Here is a 23,609-nt window from a genome sequence, read left to right as displayed (position 1 = left end):
ATGCTCCCTCCAGTATTTGGGGAAACCATTTACTCTAGAATGACAATTACAAACCATAAACAAAAGAAGAAAAATATACATATGCGGTCGCATTGTGTGCACACACGGCCTTTCACTTCCAAAGCTTCTTGATCGACATATTCTTCTCGCTGTCTTTCTGCATCACCTGGTGAAGAGAACAGGAAACCGTCTTATAGGCAGGAATGAGTAGAACAATTTGTTATACAGGTATTAAAATTAAACTAGACATTAAAAATGAGGGTTTCATTCTGGACAGGGGGATGTGAGGTGGACCTGAGCTCCATGTTTAAATTTCTTTGAGACAATGTAAGTGGTGAAAGGGCTTTGAAAATACAGATTTCTGCAAAACACTGCAAAGAGAATAGTTACACAAACCTTTGCCACAGCCATCTCAAAGTCCTCCTGGTTGACATGAACTCTCCTTTCTCTCAGAGCGTACATCCCTGCCTCTGTGCAAACACCCTAAAAAATACACACACAAGAAAATGAAATAAAGGCCTTCATTTACCACCCAACTGCTACCATTTAGTGGGCCAATTCGTACCTTGACCTCAGCACCAGAAGCTCCAGGCATCAGCTCTGCAATCTTCCTAAGATTAATGCCACGTGTCAGGTTCATCTTCCTGGAGTGGATCTTCAGGATGTCCAGACGGGCCTAATGGTGCAGAATTAAGATGTGCTCAAATACAAGCCCCACAGCATGTATAAGTTTCCGTATATACTGTGTACGCTGTGCAAGTGACTACCTCTTCATTTGGAGGGGGGAACTCAATCTTTCGGTCGATCCTGCCTGGCCTGAGCAGAGCTGAGTCCAGGATGTCAATACGGTTGGTGGCCATAATGACCTGAGAGACAAAGGTGTTTTTAGTCAAATTAAAAAAAGACTAAAATTGATATAGTAATTAGGAGGACTTGGATAATTAAAGTGTATACAAAAAAATACTGTGCACTGTGTGAGAACCGTATAAAAGCATTTGTAATCAATATATAACCATTTAATAAATGGTTTATAAACACACTGATGTAGTTGTAAGCAGATTAAGGTATTTTTAAGTATCAATTGATATATTGGTCAACAACAACTCTAATGTCTACTATAAACAGATGAATGAAGGACAGTATAACAGTGACAATAACATGTTTTGATAGTATAATTTACACTTGTTGAACAAACACTATCTGGCAGGTTTGGCCGACATACGGTCTTTCAGAGGCTGTAGAGGGCTGAAGTAAAGATATCGGTACCACATATCAGAAACTAGATGAGCTAAGGCATCCATTTGTTCTAACCATGACATGCTAGCTTGTCAGAAAAGGGGACTACATTTTGGCGAGGGAATAACTAGCGTGGCCCTTGACCTCTCACCTCAAGATATCTGAATGAAAATGGGTTTTATTGGTACCCATGAGTCTACCCTTTACAGACATGCCCACTTTATGCTAATCCCTGATTACATGCAGTTTGGGGCAAAAACTATGCAGTTTTTTTCTCATGCAGTACAGTTTTGGCGATTCTAAAATGGTATATTTGAATATTTCTGCATATTGGGGTCCCTAAACTTGGGAGTTGCATAATTAGAAAAGGCTAAATTGGGTATGACAGGAAAACAGACTTGTGGATTTAATGAGCCCACTTGTATTCATGTGTGATGTTAGTCCCCATAGAAGCCATTTTATTGAAGTGAGAGCATTGTTTAAAACTTGACCTGAATGTATAAAATAATCTACTGTATTGTGACCTAACATTATCACAGCCTCTTGAAACTTTACAACCACAAACTAGAGACCTAGGGCATTCAGAGGATGTATGGCTTTCCTAGGTGTCTTGACAATAAGGGGATTTCTGCGCAGTTTCCAGAACAGAAGTGCTCGCCATCCAATCGTGGAAAAATTTAATTCTTACAGAAATCTCCAAATGTTGAAAGTGTTTGATACCAAATCACAGCATGCATTTTTCTATGGTGTTGCTCAATGCCTTGGTGTCTTAATGTGGTATTATGGAGGGATTTTTGACATTTTTTATCAATTCTCAAATGGTCAAAAATGGTTAAACTTAGCACCTAATCGGTGTCACAAATGGTATCAACCCAAAAATTGCTGCAACAACTCATGAGACATAAGTGAGCATGATGGATAGCCATCATATACTTCTATACTAAATACTAAAGTTATATGCCCTTATACACTATATTTTAATTACCTCATTTTGTATTTATGAAAAAACTACTGGAGCTACATGTCAAATTAATCTTCATGTTCCCAGCTTTCAGATGAAGTACACCACTTCTATGTAGCATATACTGTTGACCTTTTATCTACCCTGAACATCCTCTGCCCCCAACCCTCAGACAAACAGGGGGCATAATGCTAAGTGGTTAAAAATGTCCTTATATCTGCTTACAACTAATTTATGTTTTTATATACTGCTTGGGGGGTTTACACAAAGTACGAACAAAGAAACATACTGTAAGTGAGGGAGGGGCTATACACACTATAAAACCACATTTACATAATACATAACACAATTAGTCAGTAAATATGTGAAAAGTCCATGTGATCAGGGAACTATTTCACGTGTGTGTTACCTTGATGTTCTTGGTGGCCTCGAAGCCGTCCAGCTGATTGAGCAGCTCCAGCATTGTCCTCTGCACCTCGCTGTCACCACCCGATCCGCCCTCCAGGCGAGACGACCCGATGGAGTCAATCTCGTCCATGAAGATGATGGACGGAGCATGTTCTCTGGCCATGACGAACAGCTCACGCACCATGCGGGCCCCTGCCGCAAGAGAGGGGGGGAGAATCAAGCTTATACAACCAGATAGGCTTAATTAGTTTTTGAAAAATTAAGAATGGAAATGAATTTGATAAAAGTATTAAGAAGAGATACCGGAGCTAAATGATTCATCTTGCCTGTTAATTGTTTTTGTTTGGTGCGCCTAACGGTTTGCTGATGGATTTTCTGTTTGCATGTAATGCAATGTTTTGAATGTATACAATGTATATAATTGTTAAATTGTGTGATTTTTGTGTCGGACCCCAGGAAGACTAGCTGACATCATGCCGTTAGCTAATGGGGATCCTGATCAAATAAACTAAAATAAGCTCACCCTCTCCAATGAACTTCTGGACCAGCTCAGAGCCAGACACCCTGATGAAGGTACAGTCAGTATGGTGGGCCACAGCTCTGGCCAGCAGGGTCTTCCCTGTACCTGGGGGACCGTACAGCAGCACGCCCTGCACACATTCAAAGCAAAAAAACGGAAATGAAAACCACCTGTACACTGACAGATGGAGAAAACATACGACTAGAGCTGCAACAATTACTTCAATGTCAGAAAATTTATCTGCAACTATTTTATAATCTATTAATTTGTTTCAGTCACTTCAAGCAACAATGACAAAATGTCTGTGGTTGCAGTTTTTCAAATGTATTGAATTGCTCCTTATCAGTTTTATATCATTGTAAACTGAATATCTGTGGATTCTGGACTGTTGGGTGGCAAAACAAGACGTTTGAAAACTTAACTGGCTAAGGATATTGTGATGGCCATTTTTTACATTACATGTCATTTAGCTGACGCTTTTATCCAAAGCGACTTACAATTGCTATATATGTCAGAGGTTGCACGTCTCTGGAGCAACTAGGGGTTAAGTGTCTTGCATAGGAACACACTGGTTGATGTATCGCAGTGGGAATCGAACCCTGGTCTCCCACACCAAAGGCATGTGTCATATCCACTGCGCCATCACCACCCACCATTTTCGCAGTTTAAAAAAAAAAAAAGGTTTATAGATGACATGATTGAGAAGATAATCCTTTTTTTCTAAACAACCCTTCAGAAAACCTACAATCTCTGAACTAATCTCAAAATGTGAATAAGCTTTTTTTACCAAAAAAAACCAAAAAAATACAATAATACAAAACAACAACATACAGAGTGGCTTTAGACACCGTTATCTGAAAGGCCCAGTGTCGCCACCATATCAGCCTTGCCACCATATCAGCCTTGCAGAAATGTCTCCCTATCAGCTTCAGGAGCAGACTTTTGTATTTGTAGCGTAACCTACTCTGACCTTCTTACAACGGAGACAAAAAAGGGGACTGTCCCCTTTAAGAATCAGAACGAAGGAAAAAAAAAAGGGGGGGAAAAGCAATTATACAGCTCTTGTGCAATATCAGCTCTCTTTTAAATCACCCACCTTAGGCTGTGCAATGCCTAAAGCCTCAAACAGCTCTGGGTGCTTGACAGGCAGCTCAATCACTTCCTTGATCTCCTTGATCTGCTTATCCAGGCCACCAATCATTTCATAGGTAGAGTCTGGCACCTTCTCCACCATCATAAGGGATACCAGGGGGTCCACCTTGTTGGGCAGGATCTTGTGAAGGGTGTAGCTGTCGTTACGCAGAGCCACGCGACAATTGGGAGTCACCTAATGTAGAAATGATAAAGGAATGTAAGAATACTTCAGGTTTCATGTTTCCTGACATTTAAAGAAAAAATGCACACATCCAAACAATTCTTCTGTGCTGGTGCATAGGACAAAAACAAGGACTTGAAGAAAGAGAAAATCCTGCACACAGCTCTTACTGCGACATCACCATTTATTAAAGAAAACTAACGTTTCGGTTGTTCCGGACATGAAATCCTCCAGAGGAGAAAGTATGGCTCTGATTGCTATTCAGTCTTGTGCTATGGTGGTTACAAGTGAAAGGCATAATGTTTGTTTTGCAAGTGTTCTGTTTTGTTGTTGTGAAGAGAACAGTGGGAAAACTATTCAAGTACTCCAACTAGCAACCATTAAATGACAACAACTATAATACTAACATCATTGATGTCAATGTTCTTGTCCACATCCACGACAAATTTTCCTTCTGGATGGACCTGAAAATGATGAGAAGATAATTGATGTTAATTTAAACTCAACTACTACTCAAAATATAGTTTGGTACAAAGTATAAGTACACAGCATACCTTGACCAGCACTTTCTTTTTGTCCATGACCCTAACCACTTCTCCTACGTAGGACCCCTGCTCCTGTAGTAACTGCAGCTCCTCACGAAGTAGACGCACTGAGACAAAAAGCAGAATATATTTTTACCCATGGGGAAAGTTTACGTACAGATGTACGTGATAGAATGAAATATTTAAAAAAACTGATGCTGCAGTGATGAACAGTTTACCTTTGGCATTGAGCTCATTTCTCTGTGCCTGCAGTCGCCTGAGATTTTGGCTCTTGTCATTTACGGTCAACTATTGAAAAAAAAAAAGAGCGGTTCAGGATTGACAGGCTAACAGAAGTTGTGCAATCTAAAGCGTGATTTATGGTTCTGCAGAGGCTCCAAGCAGAGCTTTCGCCGTAGCCTACGTAAGTGGCCTGAAGTTTATACTTGTGCGTTGGAGTGTGGGGAGTGTGTTGTAGAGCGAGTGAGAGAGTGACAGCGATTAGCTTCGGAGTGAGTAGCGACTCTAGAGGCATAGTGGGAGAAACAAATGGCGTTTCTCCATTACATGGTATCTGCTCGACTCAACTTTTTGGGTTTTCTATTATGAAAAAAAGTCCCTGGTACGTGTCAACAGGTACTTTTTTTAGTATCACCTCCGTCAAGGTTCCAAGCAAGCTGAGGTGATACCAAAAGGTGACGTGAAAACCTGCAGACTACTGACTGGTTGGAGAGAATGGTCACTAATCACTGTGTCATCATTGCTAGCGACAGACGGGGGTGTCCTGAACAAACCCGCCATTTTTAAATAGTTTAGCCAGCGGTGGTTTTTTGCTGCCTCCAGCTTCTTTTGAAACAAAATTTGTCTTCTGGCTGTGTCAACAGCCACATGCTGAGAATCAAAAACAACACACCTTCGACGTTCAGTGTGTGTGTGTGTGTGTGTGTGTGTGTGTGTGTGTGTGTGTGTTTGTGTGTGTGTCGCGATAGGTCGCGGCAGTTTCCTGCGGCATCGCTATAACGACCAGCCATGCTCGCCATGAGGCGGTACTAAATCTACAATGGAAAAGGGAGGACGGGACACCGCGGCCGAGTCGAACCGAGCTGATACTAGCAGTGGGTAACCGCCAAAAGTGTCTCCCTGTGCTTTCTGACCATGTGGGAAATCTGTAGCAGGAAAATTTGACCCTCTCCTTGATTGCATGTTGTTTTTGGAGAAGGAGAACCCGGAAATGAGTAGGGGGAAATGCAATGCTACCAAGCCACAGCCAAGCGACGTAGGCTATGGCGTGGGGTCGGTATCTCCACACACCTACAGTGTAGATTTAACGCAGAAGCATAAATCACCCTTAAGTCACATAAACGGCTAAAAGTTTGCAGATATGTTCTTACCTGTAACTCTTCTATCTTAGACAAGTAGTACTGCCGGAGACCTGAGCCACCTTTACTCTCCCCCATCTCCATCTGTCAATGAAAATAATCATCAAATTTTAAATAACTTTAATATAGATGCATCTGTTGAATACTGTTTTCAGTTAATTGTTTGGTCTGATAAATGTAAAAAAATATATGGAAATGTCCATCATTAATTCCCAGAGTCCCAGTATTGTCTTCAACAATTCCAATTTATAATAATATCAAACAGCAAAAAACAAACCCTCACATTTTAAAAGCTAGAACCAGGCAATATAACTGACCAGCCTTTATGCTAGATACATAGCAATTCAAACAATGTATCAATTGCTGTTGATTCGATTTTTAGTTGGTTGACTATTTACCTCATCGAAAGATGACAATATTGGATTACAATAATGCCAAATACATTACCACGCATATATAATTAACATCTGTGAACAGTGACTCAACAAGCCGGGCTAACGTCAGTTGTGCTAAAGTGTTGACTCAATTAAGGTATTTGAGGACAGCAAAAATACCGTTACCCAGAACCCGTATGTGCAACATAATATATTTATAATATATCCTTTAACGTTATTTGCCAAGTAACGGTACATTTTACATAACGTTACACGAATTGTAACCTCTGCATTTAAACCATCTTCACTAATTAGGATGGGTTAGCAGCTGTGCTAACCACTGAGCCACGGTAGCAATACAATTAATAAAGTGGGCTAAAAGTTTGCGAGACCTGACTTTCCTAACCTAATTTACCTAACGTTAGATTAGCTAACTAACTTTAGTTTAAATCTGCTGACTAACATTTGGCTAGCTAGCGTTAGCTAACTCGCACCGACATAGATTAGATGCGGTAGTTTAGCTAGCTAACGCTTGGTGGGCCTAAAACTATAAGTTATTGTAAATTGTGATGTATTTAGCTAACTGTCCAAACGTAACAATAAAAACCCTTGCCGACTGTTGCTGCCAGTCATTCAGAGTAGCTAGCTAGCTCAAGCTAACGCTATACGTACAGTGGCAGTGAGCTAGCCAGTTCTTTAGTCTTAGCTAGCTTAGTTAGCGACAATGAGACAGCAAACCGGCAGCATACTACACTTATCTTGAATGAAGAAACATTTCGCCATTTAGCTACAGCAGAGTCGCACATATATTCATTGTCACAAGCGGTTCAAGGTAACGATTCGACTCAAAGCGTAATAGTAACGTTTCTTTAATAATAAAACAACAAAAGCGACAAAACGTCCAAAAAAAATACACCTACATGATCAGCTCCGTCCACCTCCATCTTGGAATTTTCTGCTTCCGCTTGAGGAGAGGTGTATTTCCGGAAGACTTCTTCTTTGGGGAACGTTAAAATATTATTATATATATTATTTTTATTATATATATATATATATATATATATATATATATATATATATATATATATATATGCGCACATCGCCACCTCCAGTCTTTTTTCAGTCCCGTTTTAACCGTTAAAGTGTTGTCGCTTCTACGTTTTCGTTAACACCTTATTTTACTAACTTAACGTTATTCAAAGCTTAATTTACGCATACAAACCATTGTCTAATATTAATAGTCTATGATATAAACACATGTACCATTTATCAACTGATTTGGTCACATCTGTGCTTTGTACCATTTTTACCTTAAAAACTGAGTTGTAGATCTGTGAAGAGTGTACATTGTGTATTTGGGTTGACCGGTATTTGAGGAGTAGGCCTAACACTAAAGCCAGGTAGACCAGCCCTACCTGTTTAGACTGCGGCTCTCACAGGCACCTAAGCTCCTCAATCAGCCCTAACATGCACACTCATGGCATGAGCCCAGCTTTTATCATAGAGCTGAGGCTGCACTGTAAAAGGTACGAGTATAAGCCAGCCATTTTATATACATTTTTTGTATACCATGAAATAACAAACATTTGTAAGTATATTTATTGTAAAAAATACTCCAAATGTATAAAAGATAAAAGGCATTTGATTGATACAAAACATGCAAACATTTTACAAAGAGGTTGTACAAAAAATATTTGTGAAGTGCCTTCTTCACAAAACAAATTTTGGCACTATACCTGTTAACATGAAATGTTTGAAAAAAGTCAGAAAACCCTTTCATACAAAACCTTAACAAAATTGCATTTCAATGAAAGGTTAACTTGTGAAACTATAAACTTTACACAAGAATTTGGTGCTTTGTTTAGATGACACAATACAACTGCATTCCTATTTTATTAATATCAGTTAACCTTCTAAGGAGGTATGGATCTTCCAGGAAGAACCCTTCAGTCCAAACAGCCAGCCACAGTTCCTCTTTCTGACATTACAACAATAACCCCAACAACCCCTACAAGAAAACGAAAACAGAATGTAAACATCCAAGAGGTACAAAAAAGAGCTGCTGAATTACAGCAGGACAGAGTGGACTCAATCAAGAGGCTCAATCTTTTCCAAAAGCAGAGCTGTCCTGAAAATTCTGCTTTCTTACACAGCAAAACATATTTCATTTCAAATGACGTATCCACCGATCTATAAAAAAAATATTGTTGGCATATTGTTTTTAGTTCTTTTCTAAGTAATGAGACACCTTAAGAACTCCTACATTTTTCTTTTAAAGAATATAATCCTTTTTTTTTCTAAATATATATTTGAAATTAAAATATATACATATTTCTTGTATAAAATGTTTTCAGTATGGGTATATTTTCCATATATATAAGGTTATGGCTTTCAAATGTGAAGGTAAACAGACTCTTTTCACATAAGCACACAATGTGATGATAAAAAACATCTAGTCAGCACCAATGCTTAAAATGTTTTAGGAATATTGTACCATAAACAAAACACATCGCAAAACAAGGCAAAGATTATTTGAACAGGCTCAAAATGACAATGCAAGGCAAACGTATTACTAGCGACATGTTAATCATCGCTTTGGTCCCACATACACTTTGTTGATTTTAGAACTATTATCTTATAGGTTCCCCACTTAGAAACTGGTTTATTATACCATGTCAGTGAGGATGGCTTTGTGAATATTTAAGCTGCAACATTAGCTTATTTATTTTCAAGCAAATTCCAATTTTCATTGAGTAGACTTGAGCTGGCTGTGACATCTCTGGAATAATGTCTTTAGGTGAGTCGGATCCCCAGCACCTGCTCCAACTCTTGTCTTCTCTGCTGCACCTGGAACAACAAAGGGATACTGTTAGTGCATATTAAAACTAATAATAATCTACACCTTACCAAATAAGCATTTATGAAACATGCACATTGTTAAGCAGTGCATTAGGTAATTCCTTACTTTGGAGTAAACGTATCTGCCCACTGCCTCTGGTACCCAGGGAGCCTGGTAGAACTCAGCCCTCCTCTCCTCCTCTGGGTTTCCTGTCACATCCGTCATCAACTGACAAAAACATTTTTTTATTTTTTTTTATCATTAAACACAAGGAACCAAAATTTCATGAATACAGAAAACTGTTTCATTCCCAAATACCAAAATAATGTTCAAGGCATCAAAGTCCCTACATTTACGGTAATTTGAGTATGTTGGAAGAAATAAGCAAACGACTGATTGCACAAAACGTGAACAAAAACAAACATTTGTTCAGGGTTGTCATGAAGATACTTGTGATGATACAACAGCCATATAAGCTTAAAGAAGTGGAGGAGGAAAGAATACAATTAGATATCTACAGTACAACCTTACTGAAAAACAAAACAAAACAGCTCAAAGTGTTGTTGGTAGACTTGAAAAACATAATGCATCTGAGCAGTACTATGTGTAAAAGAAGCAGCAGTATAATGGCACGTTCACACCACACGTGTTTTCAACGTGACGCGAATCAGGCAAACAAGTGAAATTCATGTGTTTAGATTCTTAGAAACACGTACAGTACATTAGTTGTGGGATTAAATGTTTACCTTCAGATCTCTGCACTGAGACTTGAGCCAGTCTTGGATGAAGTCCTGTGGTTTATTGCTGAAGCTCAGCATAAAGTCTCTCTCGGTCTTCAGCTGGTTGATGTACTCAATCGTCTCATGGATCTGCAGTGAACACAACCAGTACAGTAATATGTAAGACATTTTAAACAAACAAGATGTATTTTTATCCAAAAGCCAGCGAGGTGCAGGCATTTGAGATTGACTGGCCTTCATCTCCAGCGCAGCAATTTCCTGTTGGTTGGTTGTAGAGGACAGGAAACCGTTCATTTGACCCTTCAGTGGGTCATCCACCTCCACATCAATGTCATAGCACGCTGTCTTCTTCTGATCTGTTGGGTCCACACTGATCAGAGGAGACGCACAGACAGCAAAACAGAATTCAAGTCAAGAGTGATCTTGATGCAGACAGAGAATAAGTACTGATGGCCCAAATCATAAAGCTAAATAAAACGAAAAGCTCATATAAATTCACTGTGGTTGAAAATTAGAGTTTATAAGCAAACACTTTTTCTTTGGAAATACTTTTGGAAACACTTTGGAAGATTCTAGATATGAGATCCTGACAACATTGGCAATTCAACACTCACACACATAACACATGTATGAACACAGAAAGAGGGATAATGATCCACACTCCGCTACCTAATCATGTGATTGATAATGATGGGGTCAGGGTGCTGCAGCAGGCCGGCCAGTTTCATGGGAATCTCGGAGAACCTCATTCGAGGACAGCCGAAGATCTGAACAGCATTTGGTTAGAAAACGTAAAGTTTTGTTACCATTTTATCTCTCCGCAATCCTTAAAAAGTGAGAAACCTAACATAATAAATGTATATTAGGTGCACATCTGAAGTCCTTTACAGTCATGGAGTGCAGTACGTATTGCTACGGTAATTAGTTTTTGCAAATTAGCAATACGTACCTTGTAATTTACGGAACAAATTAGGGAATTGTATGCCTACATTTATTCTTGATATAAAACACATACTAAATGATTTTGAAAGAATTTTTCAATGTCAAAGCAACACTGGGAAATGCATAAGTGGTGAACTAACATTCTGCGGCTTGGCGTAGCCTCAAAAACATTCCATTACCTGTCTGAAATAGCGGTTGCAGTTGATGTACTCCTTCTCGTGACAATCCTGCAGCTTGTTGTTCTTGATGTAGAGCCAAAGAGCTTGCATGATGCTGGCCCGCGTCTGTGTGTGCACACCCAGCAGACGAGCCAACCGTGGGTCCAGTTTGTACTGTGGAGGCTGAAAAACAAGAATTGGGGTAAAGAAAGTGGTGGTTGCATATATTACCATCCAGGCAAATGACTGTTTGCAAGATGGTCACTGAGCAAATGGGTGGTACCTGGTGGTCGAGCATGAGCAGAAGAGTGCATTTAACATTCACGTCGCCGGGCCTTTTGACCTGGAAACCATCCGTCTCCTGAGTGGTGGGCATTCTGTGCCACTAAAGATAAAGTAAAGAGATCAAATTTCAAGTTCAATTAGAGCTAAAACTAAATCTAAACTGAAATATGTTAGCAGAATAAAGTTATATGTACATTCAATAATCCCCCCTTCTACCATCGTAGGCATCTATCATCATAAATACTTTCACCACTTGCTCCATTATTGTTTTTGAGTGTGAGACTCTCAGTTATGTATGGACTTTTGGCCATGCCAAAACATGTTTTTTGATGTCATTTAAAAACATGAAAGAACTTAGTTACGAAATGTTTAATGATTCCAGATGAAAAGTATGCTAAAAAGTGGCCAGTGAACCAATAGCAGTCTCAGAACATATTGGTCTCCATGTGCCTAAATGCATCAAATGCCTTTAAAATGACGTCATACCTCTACTAAATGGTTGTCAGGTCCATAGAGCTCCTTATCGAGCTCAATCACCAGGCTTTTGAAGAAAGATGAGAACTTCTTCTTCTGCTTGCCAGGCTAGAAACAAAAAATGCAGAAACAGTGTGAAAAGACAGGCAACAAGATTGTTATCTATGGCTTCTTATCGTGCCGTGTCAGTCTGTGCAGCTGCATTGTTTAGCTCTGACCACATTGGGGATGGCGAAGCACAAAACTGTAGACAACTAGAAAAAGCTGTTGCATCCCCGCCTTCTCCAAAGCAATGTTAAAGTCTGTTTGCACAACATGACTCCTTCCCTCACATCGCTTTTCTTTTTCTGTTACTCCATGCAAAACTCCTACGCATGCCTAAACCAAATGAGCCAGAGGAGAAAAAAAAATCCTCCTTCATGTGGCCCCAGATGACACAATGAGTTGAACTGGAATTGATGGAGGGAGGGGAGGCTTGTCAGCTCATGGTATGTAACGGCCAGTGGTTTCAATTCCTTGTTTCAAAAGAGAACATGAGCTTGTGTGTGTTAGGAGTTGTGGGGTGGAGTGGGGAAAGCTGTAAACACACATCTGGTTGCATGGCCTGAGCCAAGGACACAGGCCAACCAGAGCTGAGTGACTGAAGTTTTCAGAAACACAATAACACAGACTGAAATACTTGGGAGTCAGACCACACTGGGACGATGGCGAAACAGAGCACGAAGATTAGAATGAAGAAAGTTGTTCACTTACTTCCTCCAGAAGTTTTCCCTCCACTCTCAGTTCCCAAGAGGACACCTTCTCTGCCTCCTCGCCCTCTGGCTTGCAGGGGGTGTACGTGTTAGAAATGTAGATCCTAAGCTTGCGTTTTTGCTGTTTCACAGAGATGAACAAGCAGATATATCAGGAACTGTTTCTCAAACAAAAATGAACCATGAAAAATTTGAATAAGATTCATTTGGAAATTTGACTTTTAAACTGCACTTGGTGATTGGTGAAGACAGAACATGGCAGTCATAAATTGGTCAATCAAGACTATATAGTACAGTTACATACAGTTAAGTATAGTTACTATAGTTATAATCCTTGAGATATTCATGAAATCAAACTCTTCAGCATTTCATAAAACCGGAAAGTAAATAAAAAATTTGATAATGCACTCTCGTGAAGAGATACCATAATGGGCTTCTTGATGGCTTCCTGGATCTCCATACGCTTTCGGGCGATGGTCTGATCCAGTTTCCTTTCAAAGGCCAAGAGATCCATGTAGGCCTGGGACTCTGGGACCAGGTCTCGGATCTAAAGAGCCAACAGCATGACATGAATATTAAGGGAACACAGCTGACTGTGAACAAACTGAATCCATCTGAAGTATGATTCAGAGGGTCAAAACTTTCTTACCCTCTGCGGGAGAACCTTGTCAGCCATCTTGCGTCTTTTTGCCCTAAAATCACAGAGAAAAGATAATATAATATAATATAATAATATAAATATCTAATGGCTAAAATATATTACTTAGTCAAGGACATACTGTACTGTTTTGCCAGAGTTGTGTCATCATTTAGCATTTGCCCTTTTTAAAGAGTGACCTTAATTCACGAATTTACAAGGAATTGACCACACACACACACATTAACAGAAAGACATAACTCACTTCATTTGATTATCAGTTATTTGTAAAAAAAAATAAAATAAAATAAAAAAAGTGCTATCTCTTCATTAACTCCCCCCCAAATGCCTTGGGTACTGACTTCATAAAAGCGGCTTTGTTTCTTTAATTAAATTACACTGTTCCTCCTCATTATGACTAAATTGAATTCCCTAGCTCTTTAATGAGAATTTAGATGGTTGCTTCTGGCACTGTGGCACACCAATCCTCCTATACTAAGAATGTTGTTATGAGATCAAAGCTTTAAAGACAAGAAGTTCATTGTGGATGAAACTTTAAGTGCCGCCTCACATCATGGATCAAAACATTTATGAGCATGGCATAACTGAGCAGTTTAAAGTTAAAAATATCCACTTGTGTCAACTGCTTTGAAAGCAGTCATGTGATACTCCTATACCCTCGTGTGTGTGTGTGATCCGAGCTGTGTTTTTAACAGCACAGTAACTTCACAAACAGACCACAGAGAGAAAAACACATCCTGAAGAAGAGTGGTGTTGTTTTATTGTTAATGAGCCACAGCACACAAAATTAGCCACTGAATCTTAATCACTATATGACTACTACGGTGTTATGTATGAAAAGGTATATTTACAATTCAATGACAAGACACATTTTTTTAGGTTTGGACTATGGACTATAACTTCAATAACATTTCCCACTGGATGTAATTATGTTCATTTAGAATATTTAAAGTACACACACTTACTGCTGTAGGTTTTGTCCTGGCTGAGGAAAACATTACCAGTAAGGTCCTTAAAGTAATGCTATGAAGAATTCTGTTTGACTTGGCCATGACTTTACACCCAATGTTTGTTTTAGTCAGTCAAAGACAGACAATTAGGTTTTGTATCTCAAAGTTTCGAGAAAAAAAAAGTGATGTGCATGAAAGAGGTTGCAGTATTTAAATTGTATTGCGAGAAAATAATGAATTGTTGTGTATTCATTGTTACTGTAAAAAGGGGCCTGGCAATTGTTATTGTTATAATTGTTGAGTTGATCAATTAATTGATAACAATCTTAACTGTGTTAATTGAGTCATTTAATAAGTAAAATTTAAAAAAAATCTGGTTCTACCTTCTCAAATGTGAGGATTTGCTGCTTTTCTCTGCTTTATATCATCATAAATGGAATGTATTGGTTTTATGTATTGTTTTGTGTTTCCACACAAAACAAGCAACTAGAAAATTGTATTTTCACTCTTTCTGATTTTGTTGACCAAACCTTTAATGGAGAAAATAATCTACAGATTAATGGACAATGAAAAGAAATGTTAGTTGCAACTCTATTTAAGTCTAAATCTCAGGCAGCGCCATTCCCTGATCTGGCCTCAGGCTGTCTTGATCAATCAACCTTGGTATTATTCCTCTCCCTCTCTTCTCCTTCTCTCACACAAACGCTTTCACTTCTCCACAGTTTACCCTCGTCTTAGGCCTCCCAGTGCCTCTTGCTGCTGCTGTTGATGCAGATGAAGGAACCGTTTCCTAGAGGCGTCCATGCTTGGAGGCCCCATGCCTTGCCCTTGCCGCATGGACATGTTCCCACCACCATAAGAAGGACCAGGCAGCTGGCCCCCCATTGACCCCATGGGGCCCCCGACTCTGTTTGGTGGCATCCCTGGGCGCTAAAGAAAAAAGGGAAGCTGAAGCTATGATCTCAGGTTCAAGTACTGAAAAAACAAGTATTTTTCTGCAACCTTTTAAAGAAAATAAATTAAAAAAATAAATAAAATAAGCATGTATATGCAGATGCTTTAGTTGCAGTTATTTTCACCCTGCAGTGCTGGTTTACAATTGTATGCTCCCAATGTGATGGTTTAGATATTATATCTAAAACCAAAGGTATACCCAAAGCCAAAGGTGTGTTGTATGTATGTGTGTATAATGAATATTTTCTTGATTTTCCAATCTTTTAACTTGTTATTATTCTGTTATAGTCTGATATTAAACTAAATTGTAGATTTATCAACAATGTATGTGAATTTTCTTTTTTAACACTGCTGGGTTTTTTGTTTGGTCACTCCTTAACAGTAAAACAAATATGTGAATCCATATGGCTCTAACTAACAAACAGACAACGGTAATATTGTGTATTAACTACAGACCACATGAAGCTGCAGATGGTGGTAAAACTGGGATAATGTATGCAGGCTTAGCTCTGACAGATGGTGGAGATGATTAACTTACTTTTGTTTTCAAGCTAACTGACAGGAGGCTGATGGCAGCCATGTGATTTTCTCTTTCACACATGCACAAACAATTAAACGGTGATACTAATTACAATTAACCATCCAAAAAGCCTACTTAAGGTGCACAATGATCAATCCACTATACATGCCATATTAATAATATTACATTCAATGTATTGTTGGCAGTAAGTAACGTTAATTACATACCCTATTCAAATGCGGAAGTAGTGTCCACACCTTGATATTTTAAGAATAATGAGCTTTAAGGTTATTCATACTTTTATGTCAGGCGACTGTCTTCAAATCGTTATTTTTGTATTACTCTAAATTTAGGACTGCGTGTACTGTTAAAAGCAGCCAAGGCAACATAAACTTTAAGAAGCCACAGTAAAATTCACTTAACAGATAAAGTTATCCTCACCTTTAATTTAGGTCAGTAAGTGTCCCTATTTAATAAAGAGAAATTAAGCAAGAAACCAACCTGGTACTGGGGAGAGTTGTTCATGCTCCGGGAGTATCCCGCCGGAGGTTGAGGCATACCTGGCATCCTCATGCCCGCAGCATGCCCAACATTCATGGGGTTCACATTCAGATTCATGAATCCACCTCCTCTTGATGCCATCTTCTAGATCCACAAGTGGTTAAAAGTCACGGAAACTTTTATCAAATGTCGGTCCGAATACGAGTCTAGCAAGCTACTAAATGAACGTCGCTGGTACAAGTCCGAAAGCAGCGAGTTAGTTGACTACAGTTACTTTAAATGAGGTCGGGTTGTGGTTTGACAGCAAGCACACTGTCATCACAAAAAGCTAGCTAATGTTAGCTAGCTCTTTTCGAGTTCCGGGATATGCTTCTGCCTACAATTGCTTGTTTTCTGGACAAGCGGTGTCTGTTCTGTTGTTTGTCACCTCCTCCCCTTGTTCTCAAGTATTTACATTGTTAATTAGCAGCTATTTCACTTTTAGGCTGATGAAAAACATGATAACGAGTACCTAACGACAAACTGTAAAGTAGTATTGTAACTGCCTACACACAATGCCAAATGCTGCCTTCACAGATGTTGGAAATTTCGATGTTCCACATTTTAGCGCACATAGTGTGGTGCAAATTGAGATGTAAACCTGGGAATTTTAAGGGGGCCTGGGGTTGGGCGTTAGGGCAGCTGCATGCTTTGGCTGGTTAGTAATAATTATAAATAAATAATAACATTGCTATTGATAATAATTATCTGATATTGATAACTGATATTATATATGACATCATTAGATTGTTAATACTGATGCATTAATGTGTAAGAAGCCTATTGTTGTTGCTGCTTGAGGTGGAGCTTGTTTAAACCATAGACTGTAGTTTAAACCAGTGGTGGAAGATCTTTTACTTCAGTAAATGTAGCAATACCAGTGTAGAAATACTTTGTTACGAGTAAAGGTTTTGCAGTTAAAATTGTACAAGTAAAACTACCAAAGTACCAAAAGGAAAAGTACTCATTATACAGAATGGCCCGTTTTAGAATAATGAAAATTAGATTATTTGATTATAATTACACTGATGCATCAGTGTGTAAGGCTCACAATGTTGTTGCAGCTGGTAAAAGTGGAGCTAATTTTAACTTCTTTATATAGGCTACTGATTAAGATAATGTAGCTTAAACTATAATAATGCATCATTACTTTATTGATCATATTTTGTTTCAATGATTTGCAAAGTAACTACAGCTGTCGGATAAATGTAATGGAGTAAAAAGTAAATTATTAGTGCAGTAGTAGTGCAGTAAAAGTCATCAATCATCAAATTAAAATACTCAAGTAAAGCACAATCCTGATCAGAAATCCTTACATTTCATCACTGGTTTTAACTGCTTTATATAGATTGGTAGTGGGATGGTCAGGTTGTCTGTGCTAAGCTTTCTTGTGAAATATTGAGCAATTTAACATCTTTGACCAATGGTTACACCACACATAGCTGTTCAAGGATGGGTTGTTTAAAACATATCTCAAATTATTTAGATGATAGTGTCTATATCATATGATATATCTTAGATGAATTATTTGTTGTATGCCTTGGGGCCCACCAATAGCCTGCATTAAGGATCCCCAACACACAAATGTATAAACTCTCAGATGTCGGAGTTTAAGAGGAGCACATGAAGGCAACATAACTGGCTTTCCTGGCAGTTTTCTGTTCTGGGGAACTCAACGCAGAACACTTGATTTAATCTCCAACTGTGTGAACTTCAGTGTTTACTATGTCTCAATTTCCACAGAATAAGATCTACCAGAGCACTTCAATGAAAAATAAACTTTCACAAAGGAACATTTAATGTATCATATGGTAAGTGTATTAAAATAATCAAAACTGGAACATTTCTAGACCTCTTCATTTGATCAACAGCATCCCCTGTGGGTCATTTGGTCTTTCACTGTAAGTACTTGAGCAGGGTTAATATCAAAACCCTTTTCAGTTTCAAGTTAACACGAGATGTAATGACGGGTAACAAATCATTTATTATGCTAGACAGATGAAACAAACTGAGCCATGATAGCAGCAATTCAACTATTGGAATATTTACACTATCACATCACACCAAAGATATATGTAACCCTTTACAATGTAAACACATGATACAAAGACATTTTTTTGAATGCTGGAAAACAAGCCGACCTATCCACCAAAAATGAAACAAAACAAAACTGCTGTCTGCAGCAAATACCTGCGTGTACAATTAGGGGTTCATTTACTGAACATTTCCACAGGTGAATGACTAAACTGAGAGTTGCTTATCTCTCAAACACTGTATTGTGATCCAACCGAAGAACTACGAGCCCCACAGTGAATGTGAAAATAAAAGACAAACCATTAGTAATGATTGTCTTTGACATTATTTTTCAAAGAATGAGATTTTAAAAGATGAGGAAATAGAAGTACACCTAATGACTAATCATTTCTGTATTAAAAAAAAACAACATACTGTATGTGCACACAGCTGCCTCTGTATGGCCGCTGAATGAATGACACCACAATCTACCTTTGTGCAATGTAATTGTATACGGTGATATTCATTATTTCGGACTCCAGCAAAAATTGCTGAGACAATAACTAAAACAAAATAAAAAATGAGTGTTGGTACAATGATTTTGTGAAAAAAGCTGTCAAGTATACAGTGAGAGGTCTGGACTGCTTCTGCAGAGCAGTAAACGCCTTGAATGTCACCAACAGCATCGACATCCATTGATTTTGCAACATAAAGAACCAAGGGTGAAGTGTTACTGGTCTTGCTGTGTGTGCACGTTGTGTGTATGTGTGCACGTTGTGTGTATGTGTACACACGATGGTGAGAGAATGTGTTTGTGGCTGAGTGTGTTATTGAGGGAATGCCTCATCTTTCATCAGCATGCGCGGGCTCTCCTGGTTGTCCATGCGACGTCTCTGACCCATCATGCCTATGGGAATAAACATAAGGCCGGATGTCATTCAGTCACTTGTACCAGATAATTACAATGATTTAAGTAAGTATTTACATAATTTCACAATTTCTCTGATCAATGTAAGGCATGTTGGATGCATAGCCAAGAGACAGATATTCAAAACAATATTGACAGAATGAACCAAGCCCTAATCTAGGCATGAATTTAATGGACACAAAGTGGGTTCACTTCTTTAATCCAAAATCAAATAATTAAACCATATTAAGCAAGATTTGTTAAAACATTAATACAAACCCCAATTCCAATGAAGTTGGGACGTTGTGTAAAACGTAAATAAAAACAGAATACAATGGATGTCCCTGCTTACTTCAGCAAGACAATGCCAAGACACATTCTGCACGTGTTACAACAGCGTGGCTTCATAGTAAGAGTGTAGGTTCTAGACTGGCCTGCTTGCAGTCCAGACCTGTCTCCCATTAAAAATGTGTGTCGCATTATGAAGCGCAAAATTTGACAATGAAAACCCGGACTGCTGAGCAACTGAAATCGTACATCAAGCAAGAATGGGAAAGAAATCCACCTACAAAGCTTCAACAATTAGTGTCCTCAGTTCCTAAATGCTTTTTGAGTGTTAAAAGGAAAGGTGATGTAACACAGTGGTAAACATGCCCCTGTCCCAGCTTTTTTGGAACGTGTTGCAGGCATTAAATTCAAAATGAGTGAATATTTGCAAAAAACAAAAAAGTTTATCAGTTTGAACATTAAATATCTTGTCTTTGTAGTGGTTTCAACTGAATATAGGTTGAAAAGGACTGGCAAATCATTGCATTCTGTTTTTATTTACATTTTACACAACGTCCCAACTTCATTGGAATTGGAGTTTGTATGTTAAAAATAACTAACCAACAAATTGATTGGTTTCTTTTAAACTGTGCACAAAGTACAAACTGCACACATCAACAAGAAGTTCAAGGATTCATTTCTACTTACTGCTTTTATTATGCTTGAATGATTTGGATCTTCTGGGTGAGTTTGGATTCTTAGGTGGAAAAAGAAAATTCAGGAATAATTAGTTAACATTCTACATGTGTTTATATAATAAAATTAATGATTGTGGATAATAAAACAGTGTCATGCTCCTTAAGATTGTTATATTAATCTTCGGGGGAAATGAAAGTACCTTATCAGATTTCCTTTTCTTGGCTGTAAAAGAAAGACATTACATTTCAAGATTAAAAAAAAAAAAACATTTGAGTAATTTCATACATGTCAAACTTCATTTGAAATTAACAATTAACATTCAGTATCACTAAAAAAAGAAGTTAAAAAGTAGCACCAGCACATCACCTTTCTTTTCTGCCCCATAAGACCAGTCATTGTCATTGACGTCGTCATTATCCTCTTGGTCGCTCTCTGACTTGTTGTTGGTGTTGTTACCGGTGACTATTCTGTAAAAAAGGGAGAAATAAGATATGACACCAACAGTGACTCACTATTAATAACAGTCTGCTTATAAAACAAATACATTCTGACCTAAAACTATTTCATAATGTTTTGTATCATTCTATTTTGTAATATATATGGAGCATAACTTCTCCAGTATGTGTAGCTACACAACATAAATACAGTACATGTGGCAGTGGTGGCCTAAAGGTTAAAGAAGTGAGCGTGTGACCGGGAGGTCGCCGGTTCAATCCCCAGACCGACAGGGTAAAATCTGGGTGGGGAAAGTGAAAGAGCAGTGCTTGCCCCTCCCTTATTACCACCACTGAGGTGCCCTTGAGCAAGGCTCTTAACCCCATACGCTCCAGTGGCCAGCGGATCAGACTGCGGTTGTACCAGGCAGCTTCCAGGTATGAATGTATAACTGTGTGAATGTGACAGGTCGTCGTTGCAAATGAGTATTTGTTCTTGATCTACTTAGCTGGATAAATAAAGGTAAAATAAAAAATGTGCATTATCACATTTTACTTTTAATGTTCATAGAAGGAAGGAGGCTGCTTTTTAATTTACAGGACAAAGGGAGAGGTGTAAATCAGTAGTATACTACACTACACATATCACTGGGGTTAGCTGTTTTACTCTCATACCTGCGGTTAGCTATGCGGCTGCTGTTGCGTCCCATCCCCAGGCATTTCTCCAGATGCGGGGCAAAGCGTGAGGCAGCAATGCTTCGGCTGCAGTTGGGACATACACACTCTTTGTTTTTCCACTGGTTGTACACCTGGCCGAACACATCCAATCCCGGCTGGTCCACGATTTCTGGAAATTTAAAGCAAGCAATAAACATCTCTGCTTTATAACATAGTTACATGAAAGTCAAAATAGACAAAATGACTATTGGTTTACAGAGAGATGTTTTTGGCTTGCTGTATCTTTGCTTTCTTTGGACTTTTTATTATTATCTGGTTTCATTAATACGCAAGAAAACACACTCACTTGTTCACTACTCTTATTTATGTCACTAGGAAGACTTTGTGCTCACCAAAGTCCCTCATGCTTTCTTGGTCTGTGTCATCGAGGAAAAAATAGCCCTGCTTGACGGCCCGGTGGACCTCGAAGCAAAGACCCAGGCATGCATCCTCCACCAGGTCAGACAGGATGTCCTGAGCTAGGCCCTGGCAGGGAAGGGCCGGGGAAACAGAGACACAAGTCAGGCCACTGTCTGTGTGTATCCTACAGTGTCTGCAGATGTACAGTATGATGTGCATTTCCAAGGTTGCTCGAACTACTATTATACTGTGGCCTTGGTCTAATGTACCTCCAGCTTGCTGTTGTCCAGGCTGGACATTGAAACCTCCTCCATTTTCATTTGCCAGAACTACCAGATGAGCCGACGCTGCTGTGGTCATACTGTAGCGCAGCAAGCATTGGCCAGAACAGGGCTGCAGCAGGAGGGAAATACACTGTTAGCAGCACAGTGGCATTACATCCTGTTTAACCAATTCATGTAAATCAGTGCATGGTCAACATTTGACGCCTTGAATGTGATACAGCTACTTACAACTGCACGTTGAACACTGCCAGGGACTTACTTCCCACGTTTATAACCTACGAATAACACAAAGCAGAATAAGTTAGCGTTGGTGTTGCAGCACTGTCTGCAAAATCCCAATAAACAGACACAGTTAGCTTAATTTTCAAACACACCACCCTGCTGCTCCGAGCATTACTGTCTAATGAAGGTAGCTTAGCCCAAACATTGCTGAGGAAAACAAAGAGTGAGGCTATGAATAGGCTGGAGAAACTGAACATGCCAAGAGGTTAACGTTACAAGAGGCGGTATCCTCCAGTCGACAGCAGCTACAGCTACGAGCTAAACATGCTAACATGTATCAGACTAGGCTGAGGAAATAGAAACAATGTAACACATTTGTAAGTGACTGAACGGTTTTGCTGTGGAAGAATTACATTTGATCACAGCGAGGCTTGTCCCCGAACCCAACACCGCTGCTGCACTGCGGCTGTTCGCCTCTCAACACCCCGTAAAAACCCCGAATGATTCAAAAACGAGACTTGTATCCCAATATAAAGTCTACATACGAGGAATACATCAATCACAGCCACGCAAATTTGCTAATTGTGTTTATTTACCTATTTCGGCAGGCATCCATCTTTACATCACAGAGATCAGACAGTAGCAATCGATCGCTACACGAGTTTCCACCAAACGCTTCCTTTGCAGCACTGCCGGTGTCGTGCCAAGGTACTTATCCCCGCCAGGATTTGTATCCCCTGGCCGCGGGAGCGCGCGTGCACTCAGAGCGGAGTTTAACTGCTGTACTTCGAATTCACCTCTTAAATGGAACAAATAGCGACGTGGAACAACAAGGGTCTCATTTATCTACATAAACGAGGACAGGACAGACCCTTTCCTTGTTAGGGGAGAGGATACACATTATATCAGGTGAAAAACGGCCTGATATTTTGTGTATCCCCTCTGTAACTTTTGCTAGAAAACAGCAGACATCTCCATATTATTTCATGTTGTTTATGGTGACCTGGTAAAGACAGAAAATAACACACATGATGGCAGAACACCCTTTGCATGTTAGGGGAGGGGATACACATTATATCAGGTGAAAAACAGCCTGATATTTTGTGTATCCCCTCTGTAACTTATAGTAGACAGGTGAACAAAGCGGTTAATTGAAAAGCCATATTAAACTAAATTA

The 23,609-nt window shown here is 39.1% G+C and overlaps 3 protein-coding genes across 6 annotated transcripts; all 3 read right to left on the bottom strand.

Annotated features, from left to right (window-relative positions):
* Positions 1–13: 13 nt before the first annotated feature.
* psmc5 (proteasome 26S subunit, ATPase 5) lies at positions 14–7,761 on the bottom strand. Its single transcript, XM_031315864.2, has 12 exons — positions 7,638–7,761; positions 6,356–6,427; positions 5,204–5,273; positions 4,995–5,092; positions 4,848–4,904; positions 4,222–4,452; positions 3,129–3,255; positions 2,607–2,797; positions 768–866; positions 566–676; positions 397–483; positions 14–166 (listed from the first exon to the last, which is right to left on the bottom strand). The coding sequence occupies exons 1-12, from the start codon at positions 7,659–7,661 to the stop codon at positions 113–115; spliced, it is 1,221 nt and encodes a 406-aa protein (XP_031171724.1). The 5' UTR covers positions 7,662–7,761; the 3' UTR covers positions 14–112.
* si:dkeyp-118b1.2 (uncharacterized protein LOC559983 homolog) lies at positions 5,890–23,146 on the bottom strand. 4 transcript variants are annotated; one of them, XM_035997187.1, is made up of 10 exons: positions 23,029–23,146; positions 22,439–22,485; positions 22,196–22,319; positions 21,920–22,052; positions 21,525–21,696; positions 20,782–20,882; positions 20,615–20,637; positions 20,425–20,473; positions 19,333–19,449; positions 5,890–5,933 (listed from the first exon to the last, which is right to left on the bottom strand). In XM_035997187.1, the coding sequence occupies exons 3-9, from the start codon at positions 22,244–22,246 to the stop codon at positions 19,370–19,372; spliced, it is 609 nt and encodes a 202-aa protein (XP_035853080.1). In that variant the 5' UTR covers positions 22,247–22,319; positions 22,439–22,485; positions 23,029–23,146; the 3' UTR covers positions 5,890–5,933; positions 19,333–19,369. The 4 variants fall into 4 exon arrangements, with proteins under 4 accessions (XP_035853080.1, XP_031171725.1, XP_031171727.1 ...); XM_031315865.2 differs by lacking the exon at positions 5,890–5,933 and having other exon boundaries at positions 18,325–19,449; XM_031315867.2 differs by lacking the exons at positions 5,890–5,933; positions 23,029–23,146 and adding an exon at positions 22,846–23,022 and having other exon boundaries at positions 18,325–19,449.
* On the bottom strand, positions 8,299–17,067 carry smarcd2 (SWI/SNF related, matrix associated, actin dependent regulator of chromatin, subfamily d, member 2). Its single transcript, XM_031315860.2, has 13 exons — positions 16,491–17,067; positions 15,243–15,445; positions 13,557–13,599; positions 13,332–13,454; positions 12,909–13,028; positions 12,168–12,263; positions 11,680–11,781; positions 11,418–11,579; positions 10,966–11,063; positions 10,531–10,666; positions 10,303–10,425; positions 9,683–9,784; positions 8,299–9,564 (listed from the first exon to the last, which is right to left on the bottom strand). The coding sequence occupies exons 1-13, from the start codon at positions 16,629–16,631 to the stop codon at positions 9,511–9,513; spliced, it is 1,503 nt and encodes a 500-aa protein (XP_031171720.1). The 5' UTR covers positions 16,632–17,067; the 3' UTR covers positions 8,299–9,510.
* Positions 23,147–23,609: the final 463 nt, after the last annotated feature.

The sequence above is a fragment of the Sander lucioperca genome, chromosome 22 (assembly GCF_008315115.2).
Source record: "Sander lucioperca isolate FBNREF2018 chromosome 22, SLUC_FBN_1.2, whole genome shotgun sequence".
NCBI lineage: Eukaryota > Metazoa > Chordata > Actinopteri > Perciformes > Percidae > Sander > Sander lucioperca.
This window is presented reverse-complemented; position numbering and strand designations above follow the sequence as displayed.

Coding starts and splice junctions, on each gene's coding strand:
- psmc5 (XM_031315864.2), bottom strand. CDS start 7,661: ATGGAGGTGGACGGAGCTGATCAT. Junction 6,428..7,637: donor AGGTGGACGGAGCTGATCAT/GTAGGTGTATTT, acceptor TTTCATTGACAG/ATGGAGATGGGGGAGAGTAA. Junction 5,093..5,203: donor AAATGAGCTCAATGCCAAAG/GTAAACTGTTCA, acceptor TTTTTGTCTCAG/TGCGTCTACTTCGTGAGGAG.
- smarcd2 (XM_031315860.2), bottom strand. CDS start 16,631: ATGGCATCAAGAGGAGGTGGATTCATGAATCTGAATGTGAACCCCATG. Junction 12,264..12,908: donor AGGGAAAACTTCTGGAGGAA/GTAAGTGAACAA, acceptor TTTTGTTTCTAG/CCTGGCAAGCAGAAGAAGAA. Junction 10,426..10,530: donor TTGCTGCGCTGGAGATGAAG/GCCAGTCAATCT, acceptor TGTTCACTGCAG/ATCCATGAGACGATTGAGTA.
- si:dkeyp-118b1.2 (XM_035997187.1), bottom strand. CDS start 22,246: ATGAAAATGGAGGAGGTTTCAATGTCCAGCCTGGACAACAGCAAGCTG. Junction 20,474..20,614: donor AGAAAAGGAAATCTGATAAG/GTACTTTCATTT, acceptor TTTCCACCTAAG/AATCCAAACTCACCCAGAAG. Junction 19,450..20,424: donor ATTCAAGCATAATAAAAGCA/GTAAGTAGAAAT, acceptor TTATTCCCATAG/GCATGATGGGTCAGAGACGT.